General features: G+C 36.5%; 1 protein-coding gene across 9 annotated transcripts in view; it reads right to left on the bottom strand.

Moving 5' to 3' along the window:
- BLNK (B cell linker) overlaps positions 1-18,606 on the bottom strand; it is a 100,541-nt gene that overhangs the window by 19,578 nt on the left and 62,357 nt on the right. For 5 of the 9 annotated variants that reach the window (XM_048060697.2, XM_048060701.2, XM_013185518.3 and 2 more), the window contains 5 exons: positions 9,754-9,819; positions 3,865-3,921; positions 1,873-1,922; positions 1,032-1,072; positions 253-409 (listed from right to left, as the gene is read on the bottom strand). In XM_048060697.2, the coding sequence (XP_047916654.2) occupies positions 253-409; positions 1,032-1,072; positions 1,873-1,922; positions 3,865-3,921; positions 9,754-9,819 (371 nt within the window). The remainder of the gene's footprint in view (positions 1-252; positions 410-1,031; positions 1,073-1,872; positions 1,923-3,864; positions 3,922-9,753; positions 9,820-18,606) is intronic. The other 4 variants (XM_048060699.2, XM_013185896.3, XM_048060704.2 and 1 more) reach the window with 2 other exon arrangements.

Genomic DNA, 18,606 nt, shown 5'->3' with positions numbered 1-18,606 from the left:
TTGTGGTTATTAGGTGCCTATCAAATTCTCTAGAACACATTCTATTAAAACTCCAAGTTCTGCTAGTAGCAATAGTAGCCTGTTTCATACACTAACAACAAATAATGTACCCTGAAAGCTGAAGACCAGATTGTCCAAATTAAAAGCAAACTCTTGAGGAAAGGACAGACTAGTCCTTTTGAGGCCACTTCTCTGTTGGTACTGATAAATAAGCAATTATCAAGCTAGTGTAGATAACTATTCCATAACTACCTGCATATTCACCCCTAGAAATAGGGAATGCAGAGGGAATTTTCTTTTTCTCCTGCTCACTTGGAGGTGGCTCATAGCTGTCATCAGGATTCTCTTCACTGGGGACCACGTACATCTCAGAGTCAGAGTGGTCATCTGGATTTTCATAATCACTGTCCTAGAAAAAGAGAACTTCCCATTTCTCATTTCATAACATACTTATGGCTTCATAGCAGTGTATGACGCAGATATCCTCACAGGAATACAGTTAACTATATTACGAGAATGCACCCTTGAAAGCAACCCTCTCCAAACAAACAAGCACTCCTGCCTGGCCCCTCTCCACCAAGAAGGGAACAGGCCACCTCAGGGTGACAGTTGCATGGTATGGCAATTACTTTACATGGCAGATGACGATGACTTGCTTCATTCAAACACACTCTATGATTTTAATCAGAACTTTTTCATTTTTAGAAAGAACTGGCTTTTTCTTCCTCCTCAAAATAGAAGATATTGTTTTTGAAATTATTGTTCAGTTTGAAAAGTCCTTCAAATTGATACCATTCATTTACTTATTCATGGCTATCACAGACAGTATTTCTCATAGGTACCTAAGTTGAATATGAAAAATTAAGGTACCTAAGAATGAGTATAAATAACGCTGATGTAACAAACAAGATAATATTTCAGTAGCATTAAGTTCAACCAGAAGTATGTGATTCAAAAATAAACATTTATTATTGCTTGTGTTGAACTCGTTGCTACAGTAACCTTCTACTACCCGAAAGAGATGTACTTACAAAGTCATCTGACCATTGTTCCTCTTCATTGTCTGCGTGTTCTAAACCAAACAGTAGAGTTACTTAAGGAGATGTAATACGGAACATAAATGTTTGTCTTAAGCATAGGTTGAAAAAAAAAAACAAAAAACAACCACCACCAAACATCTACCACATTCAACTAAAAAAATAAAGGTAATGAAATTTTCTTAAACACTTGAGAGAGAAACATCTGTTTTTGCCTGAATAGAAAAATTAAATGTCTGCTTGTCTGTTTTTGATAAATTGTCTCAGAGCTGTTGGGAAAGCATTAGAATATGGTCAACTGCACATAGTCTGAACAGCAGAGTGTGCGCCCTGGTAGCACATCTCATTTTTAAATAGGATTCATTTCTTCATAACAATTCTTCGTAACAATTCAGAACAATTTCTTCATAACATTTCTGACCTCTGGGCCTTGCAGTTTCTTGTTTCTTAGTTAAAATTCCAAGACAGATTGTTAATTTGATTGGTTACATTAAACATGGAACATTTATCTGATAGCATCCAAACATCGTCCTTTTTGCTTGTTTTCATATCATTTTTTCCATGAAAATATAACTGTTAACGTGCAAAAATGGGCACAAACTGATTGCTGTATAAACAAATATAGTTCTACCTATCCTTTAAGATAATTCATGATGCCAATATTATAATGTTAAAAGTATCAAGAAATTCTGACTTTTGAGGTGATCCATTTGTTCAGGTCCTGTTCTCTTGTTAGAGACAAATTAAGAGGAAATATATAGCTGAAATGCTATTAGGCATATAGGTATCAACTATACAGACATGCAGTTTAAGTTTTCCATTAATCCAGCCTTACCTGAAGCATAATCCCTTCGTGGTAGACTTGGTGGAGGTTTTTTTTTTAGCCTGTAAATGATAATAATTAAATTTATGATCTAAGAAATAATACTTGCTAGAAGGAAACATTAGCCAGGCACATAAAAAAGCTGATAAAAGATACCTGCAGCTGAAGAAATACAGATTATCATCACAGATGCTTAGCAAATAGCTACAAGAGAATGCTTTGAAAAGCTAGAAACAGATAAGAAATTAGTTTCAAATCTGAGATTATTTTTTTGGCAAAGAACATTTTTTTCAAAGAACAGTTTCCTTGCCCACCCCTCCCCTTTATTTCCAAGCAGAAACAGATAACATAGGCGTCAGAGATAAATGCACATCTATCTCAAGATGAAAATCTGTTTAAGCTCACAGATAGTTTGCTAAGACTATGGCATATGAAACTGGTGCATTACTGTCCGCTAATATTTTATAAATATCATTTCCTATGCAATTTATTTTCTGAGCAGTGTTGAAATATATACCAGGTCTCTCAGGGCCAGATTCTGTTTCCACTTGCTATTATGGCATTGTGCCCCTTTTTTGGTAAATGCTATTATAATGGTATTTGCAACACCAAATGAATCAAAAGATAATTTGTAGAAAACCTGAGAGGATCTTTGTGGCTATACATATAAATACATATGTATATTCCTGTTTGTTAAATTGCAGGTGCCCAGTGAAGAACCTGAATTATGTGGTCAGCTGGTATATCAATTGTTTCCTCAATGTTCTAACATTACCCTGTAAAAAAGAAAAATCTTGTTCACAGTTGAAACAAATGATGCATGTGTGACATTACAAGCTAGATCGATGCATCTGAAGCAAATTAAACTCTGATTTTTGTGGCAACAAAAAACATTAATACAATATACATTGAAAGGACTCTTCAAAGTGTCTTTTGAACACTGACTAACAGCTTCCTTGTAGCACTGATGAGACCTCACCAGAGACCTGAATCTTTGCCCACTGAACTGATGGCTTCATTCATTCTTCATTCAGGTCCTAACAAGGAATTTCTTGATGTTATTAATTTGCAAAAATAAGCAAATTATTTACAAAAATAAAAAATAAAAAAATTGTTCACTAAGAATATAAAACGTTTTCTTGTGACCTCTGAGCAATAGTGATATCTACAGATTTTGCTTTACTGAAAGAATTTTACACTCAATATTTCGGTCTTGAGCATGCTGCTTAACTGTCATTGTTCAAGTAACAATGTGACTCGGGATGGTGGCACACTGGCAGTACCACATCAACCTGCAAACTTTTCCCATCTGTTTCAAGAAATGTTTTGGCTACTGTTAATTCATGGAATTCAGTTGCTCAGATAGTCACAAAAAATGCACATGCACGAATCAATGAGCAAATGGTGCAGGCATTGCTAAAGCTCGAAAAATAAAATAAAAAATCCCAGCACATTATTTCAAAGTGTTATCCAGCTTTGTTCATTACCATCAATGCTAATGAAAGATAGCTTCCTCTGTCTAGTCTTTGGCTTCTCATAGCATGAATAAACTTGGTGTACAAACAGTAAATTAAAAAGCATTCTCAACAGCCCCGCTGTTGTGTTCTGTCCAGGTTAGCACAGGCGTGTTAGAAAGAAAAACCCAGGGCCACTGCCAGGGCAAATCTGAGTTCTTAGAGGAGGGTGGACTAAAATCTATTAATGTACTTTGTGATGTGTCTATCCTGAGTTGTTCAGAGACAATGGACACTTGGAAAATAATGGAACTAAGGGAATAGTAAGAGGCTCTCTGGGTCACGGTGTAAAGGATGTGGCCTGAGCCACATTATACGTTTCCAAACTGCTAAGCAGAGAACTTCAACACTTTGTCCCAGGTCCTGTAAATCCTGGCAGTGGCCCTGACAGAAAATGTAAATATGTTACAATGAAAGCATACAAAGCACAGAACAGAGCTCTGTGTCTAAGCAGGCTATCATGCCATTGTGCAGCTCTGAAATAGCATACCGATCCCAAGTATCTTTCCCAGTTTTGCAAATTAAGGCCACTTGTTCATTTTGGAACCTGAATATCAATAGAAGAAAAGAAATCATGTTTCTGTCAGAGTTGAAACCGTTCATGGCCACATCTATATTTGTTAGAATCTCCTCAAATACATTATTTATTCTCAAATTCAAATCCACTTAAAAATAATTTGTACTGTACCAGAATGATTTACTGAATGCCAGAACTAAAATCCAGATTCTTCTGAAGTAAATTGGAGCTTCGTTTTGCAAGAGCCAGAATTTTACCCACTGTGCAACCACAATGCAAGCTAAAAAGACATAATTTCTATGCCAAAGAGTTTATACCTAGCTATTTCAGATACTGATATAATTCTGCACAGATGCTTGCAGTGTGACTTGGTCCTGTTCCACTGAACCAAATGACAAAGGACTGAAACAATCAAATGCCATCCAACTGAGCATAGATATTTAAATGGAAAACAGGATGATTTCCTAACACAACTTTTAAGAGAGTTATGTAAAATCATAGTAAACACAATTTTGAAGTAAAATATTTTAGTGGTACTCAGCTCTGCACTGCAGATGGTGGAGCATCTCTGTACTAGCTCTGATAGAACACAAATAAATAATTCAAGTTTCCATTGACTTGAACGGGAGCAGTATTTCTCTAAAATTTAATAGAAAATAAGTAATTTTCTGGAGAGTGTGAAATATCTCAGACATTTCAGTTCTAAAGGTCTCAATAAAATCCAAGTACATTTTTGAGAGTATGTTAACAGATTTTAAAAAGCAATGTAACACATCTTACTATATATGTCAAGAGCTTCAACAAATAACCAGGTAGCATTTGAGGCATTTTATGTAGTTAGGTCTGATGCTGCTCGTACAAGAACAGGTTGCACTGTACAAAAGTTCACAGTAATTTTTAGAAGAGTAAATTATTTCATTTAAAAAAACAATATATTCTGAGATTTCACCTTTGCAGCTTGCTGAGGTTAATCCAGCAAAGTCTCTAGGCATATATTTAACTTTACTCATGTAAGAAATCCTATAAGAACACTAAGTATTAATCACATACTTCAAGCTAATATCACTTTTTTTTTTTTTTTCCCCACAACTATGCAGAGAATTGTAAAATAAACTGCAGCAAAGGTCTGGGTTTTCTGCTCTAACAGCACTTGTTTTTACAGGCTACAGCCAGAAAAGTAACCAAGTATATGTAGTAGTAGCATTTTACTTAAAGGAATCCATCATCCTACAGGTGCATTTCATAGAATCATAGAATCATAGAATATCCTGAGTTGGAAGGGACCCTTAAGGATCATCAAGTCCAACTCTTGATACCGCACAGGTCTACCCAAAAGGATTTCTTCACTAGCGTTTCCACTCAGTCCCCCAGCTTTTTAGCCACTTCTTAAATCTCTTCATTTTCAAGAGTCCTTAACTGCTCCTGTTGTTAGCCTCTGAACAGAGCCCATTCCTTTCTTAAAAAAGATTTTTTTTCAAATAGAATTTGTAAAAATTATATTGACATCTTCGCTGAGATAAGCATTTATAGTTTGAGTTAGTTAGTGCACTAGATCATCCCACTTGTAATTAAATGATAATTATTTGAACTTTGCCGAAAGCTTTTGCAGAATTCCAAACAGGTGCAATCCAGCTGACAGATACACTTTCCCTTTCCCTTGTGACCTAGTGGAATACTTTGTTAGCTTTAAAGTATCTGGTGATTGTACAAAGTAAAATTAATCTGAAACTTTTTTTCCTTTTTAAAGTGTTCTTACTATCCTTTCGCACATTTTCTTTCTAAAGTGCTGTGGCAGTGAAATGGCATATAGCTGTGGCATATTTATCTTTACTTCGATGAATATTGTATTAATAAACATACTGACACTTAAAACATCCTATTTAGCCACGTTAAAACTGGTGTTAATTCAGAATAGTTATAATGATGTATTCCACTTTTCCGTTTTCTTTTTCTAACCATGCTACAGCTCAATTTTGTACTTTTCTCTCAGTGTTTAGTCCATAAAATACTATTTTTCCCTCTGCCAAGGGTTTGATCACAGATATCTTCTAGTTGCAGAAATGCAGGTTGAAGAGACATTTAGTGACAAAATAACTTCTGCCTGAAGTTATTGTCCCCAGCATGCCTGCCACAGAGGATTGTCTGAGTACTTCGTAATCCATTCCATCAAAATGAACTGGAGCAGTAATGCTCTACTGTTTAAAATGCCCAAGCTAGCAACATGACACAAACAAGTCAGGCAGTGGATTGGAGTAGGAATAGGTCACTGCTATTTTGAAAGCGATGGATCCCTCCTAAGCTGTCACAGCTATGGGTGGAAGGAGGTGTCTTGTCAAGTTATAAGTGGTATAGAAAAATGGACCAGAAAACTCTGAAGTAATCCAACTAAGAAGTTGGGTAAAGCAGGTGCATCTTCTTATCATTCTTCAGGTCATCTAACAAATGTGATTTCAAGAAATGGACATACCTGGATTGTGTGCAGTTAGTTAAATAACTACAGGTGCATGATTTTAGCCATTTCTGATGGCTTTCCAAAGGAAGTTTTGGTAGGATGTGATATTGCAAGAGGGTGAGTGACCTGAACTTCTAGTTTCTCATTCAATACAGTAGATCATCATATACAAAAACTTTATGGTGAAATCCTGAATTTGCTGCGTACGAAATGAGTTTTAGCATTGACTTCAACAGAACTAGGATTCCTCCGAACAAGCCTTGATGCTTGGAGCTTATGATTTCCAGATGAGCGCTATGTCTTTACAGCGGGTTGCAAATAGGCAGCCATCCATCCTGCACAGTGAAATCTATCATTACTTTCTTACTTCCCTGGTTTATATTACTAAAGATACAAATACAAAAACAAACAAACAAACAAAACCACCTCCCACTCTCTCACTGTTCATTCAACTTTGGCTATCCCTATTGATTCTTCTACATCTGAATACAATAATCTGACATCATGATCTGCACAGCAACTGGGACCGCAGTATTGGGAACAGCTTTGCATATTATTAAAGGCAAGCAGGTGAATGGTAGCCCGTGGGCAATATTTTTACTTCTACTGTCATAAAATTTTGAGTCAGACTGGGGAATAAACAGGAACTTTTAAGCAACAAAGAAACTATCTGTAGTTTTCTGTTACCACCACTTCTCAGACAACTTTCCAGAAAACTTTAAGACACAGCGATGAGAGACATAGCCCTCCTCACCTGCACCCTGAAGATGAACTAGTTTGGAGAATGAAACATTTGATGCAGGAACTTTTCTCCATAATCAAGAGCCAATCCAGATTTTAGAAGTGTCTTAAACAGCGATAAGTCAAATGTCTTCCAAGAGTCATTGAATGTTCTTCCAATTTCAATCACAGAGGCTTACAGTATCCGTGTAGTGTATGACAGCTTTGGGCTTGGGATAAGCAAATACATTACTTGGTTGCTTTACATTTTTTTCCAATTATAAGAGGTTTGAATTTGAGCCAAAATGATTTATGTTTTTGTATAGTGTATAGACAAATTCCAAATCTGTGCTACATAAAGACATTTTTAGTATATTTTTTCCTGCTCTAGTTGTTTTTACGTCTTTGACATTTAATAAAATTATCATATAACTGAAATGGAGGAAGTGATCAACTGGATAACTTTAAGAAAAATACATATACTAAAACCAAATCAAAAGCCCCCAAAGGACACATTCAGAGGAAAACAGCCAGTTCTAATTCTGCAAAGCTTGGTATGTATTGTATTTATCCTGATCAGTATTGTTAACTCATGGTTTTATTGCAAGTCTCATTATGTGCTGGGTTAAAGATTTGAGTTCTTAAATCATGTGCAAATGTGAGAATTACTGCTTAAAAAAAGTTTTTCACAACTGCAGATGAGATTAATGACTCAGATGCACCACAGAGGTCTCAAAAAGATTATTATATGTATTTTTTTACATCTCACTTTCAATGAGAATACATTTGTATTCTCATAGCTGGAGGAGGGGTAATTTGAGATTTGTGCTAGTCATACATTAAGAGATTTTTATAAGCCTCCTCTTTTTGTGGATTTTTTTTTTTTTAATCTTGAGAGAATCAAAGTATTGCAGCATTATAGCAGCTATCTTATATCTGACATTTAACGATGGCACCTCTGACCTTCCCAGCTTCAGCTACATTTAGTTCTTGTTATTTTTCCCTATCTATCCTTCCCCTCTTACTCTCTGGGAAGGACACACAGTCAGAGAAATACTGATGAACAGCAAAATTCATGTCCAGGCAACTATGGAACACAATTTTTTTTGGCCTTAGATTACAAACTTAAGGTTTTTTTTTTTTTTGTTGTTGTTGTTTCTGCCATCTGCTTTCCTCTGGGGCATTTGCACTGGACCTGCTGCAACGTTACTAACTACACTTAAATTACTACTTTGAATTAGAATGCCATCCCTTATTATAAAGCAACCACAACCCCATCCCACCCCCAAACCAAACCAACGAACCGAAAACAAGACCACCAAAAACCTTGGCAGCCTGTAAGCCATTCCTGTGAGCAGGTCCTGGGTGAAACAATGAGGTTTTGGCAGACGGGTCTCTAAACACAGTGACCTTTTTACATACACACCGTGTTGATAAGAAAAGTATGCTTAGATTAAATTGAAGATCTAAGTAGTTGAGAGACGGTCATTTTAAGGGAAATGTGCTTTTGTGCTCATGTGGAAATAAGTATACAAACCATGTGACTGTGACTCACTGCACATTGCAGCAGTGCTAGAATGAAAGAAGATGGGAGGGGTGGTGGGGTGAATGATGGGCGACCAGTCTCAAGAATTTCTGATATACCAGGTGATACAATCCCAGCCTGCTCAGGACTTGTGGAGAAGAAGCAGAGCTGTGATAAAGAGGCCACAAAGGTGGCCTAAGGGTAACTGACTGCTTTGCAGATACCTAGAAGTAGCTCTTGTTATAATTCTGATTTTTCTTTTCCTTGAAATGAGCCAACATGGTCACTCCAAGAACTGTTTTTAGAAGCATTTAGAATTGCCTTTTATGGACGAGAGCTTTATTTCTAGAATTTAATAGTCTTCGTGGAAACACTGTAGATACTCTGTACTAATTAACTTTTAGAAGTATTCAGTACTTTAGTAGCCAGTGACCCATGTGAAGAAAGACATCTGAATGAGAAAATCGCATTCAAATGAAAGTTCAATGCAAATGAGCTATTGCATTAAGAAGAAGAAAAAGTGAGCTAAATAGCTAATTGGTCTGAATAGATGTTTGACTGGAAACTGAAGAGGGTATTCATCTGAAAAGAATGCAGAATTACTGGAATTTCTATGTATAAAAACACATGAATATTTGATAATGATCCTATGCACGTGACATCAATATTTATGCTGGTTAGCGCTTCTTACTGGAATAAGGATGTTAGGTAATGGTGGGTTTTGTATTATGTGACTGAAACACGGGAGGACTTAACATTTTAATGGCAATTCTAAGTGTTATGTCTGACCATTTAGTTCAAGGTGGAGCTCAAATTAAAACTTAATTGCAGCAGGTAGCCTAAATAGTGGCTTGAGGAGAAAGGCACACACCCAAACAACAAGTTACGATCAATCCCAAAAATACACAACAAAAACTCATTTCACCCAAATACTGATTTTCAGTGCTATGAAACAGCCTCCCTTTGGAGGCCAGTTCTGCAGCCACTTCATGGAACTCATAATAATGATAATTCTGCATGTCACAGTTTGGACTGGACTTCTTTACATACACTGAATTACACCCTTCTAGAATAATATGGTCCCATCACTGCTAGTATAAAGTTATAGCACTTTAATCTGAAATTCCCCAAATAGAGAGAACTAGGAGTGGTATTTCAAACTTACTTTTTGAACTTGTTTATTATCCCGCTTTCATTTTTCTTGATGTCGTGAACCATCTTTTGAAGCTTCCTGTAATATATTAAACAAAATCAGCCTTAAAATACCATGTGGTTGAACACCCATTTACATAAATTAAGAAAAATACAGGAAATATATACAGTTCTTTTCTTTCCAGTAGTATTTTACACATCAAAAAGTGTTTCATGTATGTTTATTTTAGCAACTGAAGTACTTATCAATTTCTATACAAAGTTTCCGTCCCTTTTTAACAGGGCTCTTTGTCATGATTTGTTATCCTTCTCCTTAATACAGTTCAGTGCAGTTTAAATCATGAATCTAAGAGCAAGTGCATCAAGAAAGAACATCATCAGCTAACAGGTTAGAATATTTCAATTTTAGCATATTGTTCAGAACTGACTTTACAACATTCCACAGCTATAATGATAATACTCTCTAATTTCTGATTTACATGAGTCATTTCTTAAGTGGGCAGTGTACCTCATTCACGTAGTGTTTGAAGTTATAACAGGAGAGGGGAAAATGATACATTGCTGGGCTTAGGCCATCTGAAAAAACATGACAGTATCTATGACTCTGAGCCGTAAAAATCTCAGGACTCCAGGAGTTACATGGACTGATATCTAGAATCAAAGATTGTTTTTTAACTCATCAACTGCACTGATCTCATTAAAAATTTATTTGTAATCAAGGCAATTTAAATTAATATCTCATTCTTTTTTTCAGTCAGCAGGTACAAGTTTATAATTCCACCTCCCCTTCTCATTTAGAAAATAAATAAATAAATCACTAAAATCAAGGCAATTCCAGGAAAACCAATACAATCTATTGAAAAGACTGATTTTATAGTGAAACATGTTAGAAGCTTAATCTTCCTAGAAACTCTTATAGAATACATACATATTTCTAGTTTCTTCACACAGTTTATGTTCTTCCTGTTCACCTAAATTAAGGTTATCTTGTATTAGACCTGAGCCGAAGAACTCAAGCAACAAAGAAGCAATGATTTTTTTTCATAAAGGACTTTTATAAATTCTATTTTGCACTCTTCATTATAAATTGTCTATGCTATTCTATGTTTTAGTCTTGCCTACCTCATCTTTGATGCAAGATCAGGCTACCAACAGAATCTTGGAAGCTTTGCTTACAAAGACAAATAAAGACATCAAAGCTTTCTTGCCCTTTTTTAAAGCTTTCTTTGAAATGGAAACCTTAATATGCAGAAGCTTTGGTAACATGTAGAGCTTTGCTATCTTCCATCTTCATCACTGGCAATTGGAACTCTCTCAAACATTAAAATAAATTTTTCAAAGGAAATTGGAATTAAATGTGAAGGTCATGGGTCATATCTGACACACAGAGGGTATTGCTAGAGCTTCAGTCTTTGCACAACTTTACTTAAAAAGCCATTCAACCTATTTTTTTTTAGATTCTCAACTAATCAAAAAAATCATGAGAATAACTGACAAGCAAATCACAAGCGTATCTTAACTTTTGCTCAAAGCTCATACTATTAATTTATATATATTTATATAATTACTTATAGGTGTGAGACACAGGTGCACAGAAAAATATTTAGAGATTTCCTGCAATAACGCACTATGCCTATGAGAGAAGTCTGCATTATTATCTGAACTAAATTAATTAAATATGCAAATCTGGGGGGTGAAGATCTTAGAAGATCTTCTGTATTTTTGTGTCTTTCCCCCCCTAATAAATTTAGCTTCTGGTCATGTTTGAAATATCACAGATAGCCACGTTCTGCAGTTGACTTTCTGTTTTGTGCCCCAGCTGGGGCCTGGCAGAGCTTACAAATAAAAAGTAAAAAGGAATGAAAAGAGAATAGAGAGAGGAGATTTAAATGTTTTAGTTCTAGTTTGTGAAAAATAGTGCTTTGCAAGTGTTTATATCCTTTTCAAAAAGGACCTGGCAGCCTTTAATTAAAAATGCATATAAGAATCAGTTATTTTTCCTCCAGTATTTATTGTTTGTTAGAAATAGGGCCCAAACCAAAAATTTAAGTGTAAATTGAGATCTGAATGTTGCTTATTACTCGTCTCTGACATTCTATATATCTTCACAATGGTAAAATTACGGCTATGCTTGGAAAAAAAAAAGTGTTTCATTTTTCACACGAATGGTTTTATTTCATATTGTCACCTTGGCTCTGAAAAAATAAACCAACAACAAAAAAATAAAACCCACCCCAAAAGTTATAACTACAAGTTCCGAGAACATTTTGCTTTTTATTTGATCATATTTAGGTGAATTAGACTATCAGTACTGTCCCACGTGCAGTGAATAAGTTTAAAAGAACATTTCAATACATATTTCTATTTTTTAAAAGAGGCATTTATATTGGAGACAGTTGCATGTCCTGCTACCGGCACAATCAGTTGGTTTTCCGCATACAAGTGAACTGAAACCAGAACATTTCTAACTTTGCATAATCAAATTCCTGAAGCCATTTTATTTTGTAACTAAGAAGTGTGATAAATTAGGGAGTATCTAACAAACATTTTTTTTCCACTTCTTAAAGTCACATAGCTCACATGAGTTGCTACAATACCTAGTTTGTTGCCCCTGGACAACTTAACTTGCATCAAGCCTGTGAACGTAATCAATGCACTAAAATAGTGGTGAGTGTAGAAAGTCATCAGGCATGGATGATCTCCAGCTGCAGTGGAATCCCCTTTGACTGATGAAGTTGAACAAGCTTCAAAAACCAGTCTGGTCAGTTAGTGAACAAAGGCTGAGATTTCTTGAGATGAAAGCTGATATAACAGGCTACCACGTGAAAGTTTTACAGAGCCATCTGTCTGACTGGTGATTTTAGAAGGACAGTAGAAAATATGAAGGGCAGATAGCAAAGTTATTGAAGAGGAATCTTAGGGGTCTCTGACCCAACCCTGCAGGTCATTCCAGAGCAATAACGAAAGTGAAGCACAGAAGGGCATTCATACACCTGTTTTGCCTCTATCTGTGTATCGACTTGTTCTCAAACACTTTGTCTGTTTCTCAAATACTTTTCTTTATATAAGAAAATTTCCCAAGTAAAAAGTTCTTGCCACAGTTAGCCTTATCAGAACAACAGCCTTGAGAGCATCCAGGACATGGAGTCTACCACTGCCTGATGTAGACCGTACATGTACTTAAGTACATAAGTACATGTGCCTTAAGTACATAACTACAATTCTTCACAACACTTCTGAGTCAGGATCTTGTTAGCAACTAGTGATTCTTCTCCAGTTGTTCTCTTGGGATGAACAGGTACTTCAATGTTTTGTTCAAGGCCCTCAGTCAGCTAATACTGTAAATTAAGAAGCAATGCTAGCTTTATCTTGCACTGCAGTTAAAGATAATTAAGAGGTAAAAGTTAAGAGCTGTTTCTTAACTATATGCACCAAGTCTTCATTCATCTTTGGTTGTTTTTTTTTTTTTTTTTTTAAATGTAACATCAGGCTTGCAGATAAAGGTGTAGCCTGTGTCACTGTTGATCTTTGAAAAAACACTTTTCAGCGATAGCTATTTTGAGATCAAATTCAATTATGACTGGATGAGACCCTTTGACCAGGAACTCCTTGCACATACAACAGCTTTTCAAAGTTCTGCAGTTATTGCTGATAGTAAGCATGCAGATGAGAAATTGGGAAGTCTCAGCTCTAAGTGCTTCTAAAAAGTTTTATGTTTCTAAGAAATATATTAGAAATTCTACCTGTTGGAGGGAATATCAAATAAGACTGTTCAATGTAACTTCAGCTGTAACTTTTCTCCACTTAAAGCTGTATTTTACAGTTTCATGGTGGTGGGCAGCCAAACAGTTCAGTAGACAGGTCAGGCCTGTTACAGGTGCTAACTCCCTTCTGACTGAATCCCTTCTATTGTAGCTACTAGATAGAGTCTCTCAGATTTTAGTTTCTCTCCTTCAAACAGCTCTGTGCTCACTTGGGTTGTTAGGATACTGAAGGCAGAGGTTTTTCTTTTAATCTTCATTGTTGGAGCCCAACAAGGAGCATTAGTAGTTGGTAGAAAGGTGTCAAGTGAAATAACAGGTATTTATGAAGTAGTTAGCAGACAACAACACCTAACAATTAGCTACTTGTACCAGAAATGGGTTTTTCTACTGGCTGAAAAAAAAAAAGTATATGCAAAATTGTATGGAAATAAACCTGGCCTATTCTCTTGTTCTGGTTTGGGCCTTGTGAATAAAGCTGAAGTGTTGCTTCAGGGGAGAAGCTGGTCTGGCCTGTGTCTATTCATGTCGTCTTTGTGCTCTCCTATGGGTATAAACTCTATGGCTTTATGGGTTCAGAGAAGTCCACCAGCATTGTACTTTATACTTGCTCTACTCTTTTGACATAGGCAAATTCCCATATTCTAGAAAGGTAGTCACTGATCAGCACAAGATTTAAATGAAATATAGCCTCTGGGAGACTAAACTTGGGTTTCTTGGTTCTGAATTCCCTACTTAGTAAAACACAGTGCTAAATGCAGTTATATCCCACCTCACTAAAGTAACGTAAGTACTGAAAAGAAGATTATTTTAGTAGACATCAATCCATCTTGGAGATAAGATTTGGAAAGAATGAGTCTAGCATAATAAAAAGTATATCTGGGAGATGAGGGGAAAGAAGGACATTTTCCTTTTATGTCCAGGAATAAACCTTTCTAAAAGGAGACACTTTTAGTCCTCTCTTGCCTATTTTTCTTATCAAATTTGACCTCCAGCAATTCAGGATTATCTGACATTGTGAAAAAGGAGTCACTAGTTGTGATACATATGTAAAAGAAGCCAGAAAGGCTTACCACTGCAAATACAATACATTCTGAGAGGACTTGCCGTGTCACAAAACACCTACATGTGTTCAAGGACTGCCTTGAGCTCAGAGCTGCCTTGAGATAAAATAAAATGAAACAAAACCACCCTCTCTTTGATCTGGTCACAGCTCAGCACATGAAGAATGTATGTGAAGTGAAGGGCAATGGATAGGCCTGGCCTGTGACACATCCACATGCTTGGAAATCAGATGGAAGCTTCTGATGCTCTTGCATATAAGCTATCCCACAAAAGCTTTCCAAGCTTAAAATAATCAAAGAAAGTATAAATAACCCAAAGAACAAATGAGATGTGAGATGAGATATAGTGCCCACTGGCATGAGAACGAGGAGTTTGTCTTAATTTCAGACAGTTCTGCATAATGAGTAATTCTCCCATCAGTTTGATGAATTTAAGAGATTTTAACTATTAGTATTTTTAACATTTTCACGTTTCTGCATATATACATAATGTATTTAGAAAGACCATGAGGATAATCTACACCTTCAGAAATATCTCTTTAGTGAACCCTTTGCTTGTGCACAGAGCTAACCCTGACCAAGAAGTGTGTCACCCTGCAATATATGGGAGACATTTAGGCAGGCTTAAATCTGCCTTATGTTTTCCTGTTCATTTCCATTATGTGTGCTCAGGAAAAGATGAAGACACTGGGATTTCATCAGCCTTCTCCCAGAGAGACCTGAGAGGAGAGGGTAGGCGGTTCAGAGCATTAATGAACTCCCCATGCTCCTGGGAACCGAGAGTAAGCTTCATCCTTGTGTGCAGTGAATCCAGTACTTTGAACCTCCAGCATGCACACACTGTCAGTAATCTGTACAGTTTGCTTCGTTTTGTGGTGAGGGAAAGCCTATAGCAAAGGACAGTGCTCTGCTGTATGAAAACTTTACAGAACCTCCTGGATGGGAAGAGTGGGCACTGCTGCTTTAGTGCATCTGGCTGTGAGCACAGACGTGCACTTGAAATTGGGAGTGGTGCTGATGATGATTCTGGAAACAGGGCTGACTGCAGTGTCAATAGGGAGTGGCAGCTAAACAAAAACCAGTTTTAAATGGTTCACAGGAAGTCTTCTATATTATGAGCATACTTCTGTTTATCTGGAGGACTAGAATTATACCTTCTTAAACTCCTGGCACTTACAAGGCTGTCTGAATTATCAAGTTGTGCCTCTTGAGAAATCCCTATCTGCGCTCTGGGAAAAGTTCCTTTAGTTGAAAAGGGGCAGAATTTTGAACAGGATATATTCAGACAGATCTGTAAAGGAAGCTTTAAGCACTATCAATACATTCAATATTAATTGACCTGCATATTGTTTCTCCTCCTAAACTCAGATTTTTAATGGATAAAGTTGAACTGGCTTCAAAATAATATATATATTTTTAAATCACATTTTAAATCAGTCAGGCTGCACTCTGGGTTAAGTTCTTATGCCGTTTTGGGTAAGGCTGTTTCTCACTGACAATGCACTCTGTAGTTCTGTGTCTAGAAAGACTCTTTTTCTGAAGATAGTTACTACCTCCAGTTACTTCAAGCAAGAAAAGGTTCATTTTGGATGTATCCCTTATCTTTGCCTTGAGGAAAGCTGCATAGCAGATCAAGTAAAGCCAAAAAAATATTTATTTCTTCATTTCCAGGCAAATTCAAATGCTCAGCATTAGAAATGGGGAAGAATGGGATTTAGTAATTACAAGCTTAAACTTAAAGGAAAAAATAACAACAAAAAAACATTCCCAACAAACCCCCTTGCTTTAACATTTTAAGCTTTGGCTAAAAAATTTTACAGAAAGGATCCACAAAAAAATAAAATAGAAACCTTAGAATATAATGGAATTTGTAGAACAAAAGCTAAGTTATTACAAGATGAAAAACAAAAAATAAACAACAACAACAAAAGAAAAACTATTACACCTACCCTTGTTATTTTAAAAAAATAAATGAAAATGTGAAACTTGAGAAGGAACAGCACACCCAGCCCCAACCTTTACTGCTCCCCACAGCTTGATTATTCCACCATGGTCTGCCCAGCTGCTCTGTATTTTGTGTTTCCACTAGCTCTTAGTTTTATAAACAGGTTTGCAGGTGACAAAATTAAAAAAGGTTATTGTTTCTGAACAAAGGGGAAGAATCCTGCTTGCTGGGGGGAAAACTTGCTCACCTAGAAGGGGATTTGCAGAAGTACCACTTGAGATTTTGAAAAGCTTGAAGCTCTTACCTTGCACTATATTCTCAAACTACATACAGTAGGCTTCCAGCAACATATCATTCCTGGCATGGTCTTTGTGAAAGATTACAGATCTCAGTGAGCTGAGTGAGTTTTGTAAGATGTAGTTTTGTATTACTTGCTAGTTTTGTTTGTCTAAACCAACCCAATTAATTGCATAAAACAATTCTCCCCTTTCACCTCCCTTCTGGTAGCTCAGCAGAAAGCAAAAGGAGATTCCCGAGTACAGAAAGCATCTATTTCAGCTCTTCAGGCCTCCTTCAGGTACTTCAGATCTCCACATGCACAGACGACAATGCTACCTGGAACAGCGAGAGAGCAATTTCCTTGGAAGGAAGTGCAGACTGGCATCAGCTGGCTGAGTGGCAGCTGGTGTGTATGTGAGTGTACAAGGTATACAGACATAGCTCAATTCTTGGGGTGCGATCAGATAAACTGCTTCAGTTGCTGCTGGTCATCTCCACCTTTTGGTTGTCATTACCCACCCCCTGCAATGCCTCTCATGGTGGGAGAAGAGGCAGTTTGGAGCTGGAGGTGGTAACCTGAGACACCATGCCATCAACTCAACTCAAAGAGTCTTTGATCTTTATCTGTAAAGTTATCTCAAAGCTGCGAAGTAAGGTTGAGAAAGGCATGCTCATGGAGAGAATTCAATTATAGATACCTATCTGAGAGGATGCACGAACAACAAATTGTCTTCTGCTGTGTTCATAAGAGGCACATGAGGAAATGACTATAAACATTTTAGTTTTGTCAAGAGATTTTTTTTTTAAAGTCTAAATAACATCCTATTCTGCTCATTCTCCAATCATACGCCATTTTGTCTAAAAGCAAAACACATAATTACAGCAGGTGTGTGCTTACATGGTACACACACAGGCACAGAAAAGCCTAATATTGATTATACTTTTCTTCTTCACATGCCCTCTAGGTAATCTTCTCAAAGAAGCTCTCAAACTCACTTTTACTAGTTACCAACACAGATAGAGTAAGTGAAAATACATAACATGTAAAGGCATAAACATCTCTGACACAAATTAATCTTAACATGAAATTAAATAGTATAATTAATTTCAGGTGACTAGGAATTCTGCACTATGAAAGAGTTTTATTGTGACTTCGCAAGGAATCCTGATTCTTGACCTGTATAGGCATATGCAGATTTATCCATGGGGCTAAGACAACTGAAGCCTTACCAATGGGACTGACTTTGGTACAACTGCTCCCTCCTTTTAGATCAAGGCTGAGGCTTGTTCTGACTATGTGTGGGCAGTGTATTAATACTGAAGATTCTGTGTGTTTAAATTGTACAGTATTTGTTGCATTTTTTTTTAACCCCTCTTTAATTTAGCAGAGAAGAGTAGTAGACCTGGCTCTTGTTATCTTTACTACTCATGTGGACTTCCCAGATGTTTATGCATATCAGAAAGCAGTGATGACCAGGCACTTTTGACTACTGCCTTTTAAATTACAGATATTTAATAAAAACCTGAAGATATTTCAGTTTTTTTTCTTCCCTCTTATCCAGCTTACTCTCCCCTTTATCCCAACTGGATAATAGTGATACTATAAGCAGTACAGAGAATAATTAGCTATTACAATATGCTAAGTGAATATTGCACATCACTTTCTGACACAAAAATTTGACAGATTTTCTGTTCTGTAACTGACCTGCTCTGCATCTTTTTGGTTAACTGATCTCTTTTATGCACCAGTTGTCCGGATACAACCTGATGCACTTAAAACAAACAAACAAACCAACCATACCAAAACAGAAGCTATA

The sequence above is a fragment of the Anser cygnoides genome, chromosome 7 (genome assembly GCF_040182565.1).
Source record: "Anser cygnoides isolate HZ-2024a breed goose chromosome 7, Taihu_goose_T2T_genome, whole genome shotgun sequence".
Taxonomy (NCBI): domain Eukaryota; kingdom Metazoa; phylum Chordata; class Aves; order Anseriformes; family Anatidae; genus Anser; species Anser cygnoides.
The sequence above is the reverse complement of the archived record's forward strand: the minus strand, read 5'-3'. Positions and strand labels throughout refer to the sequence as shown.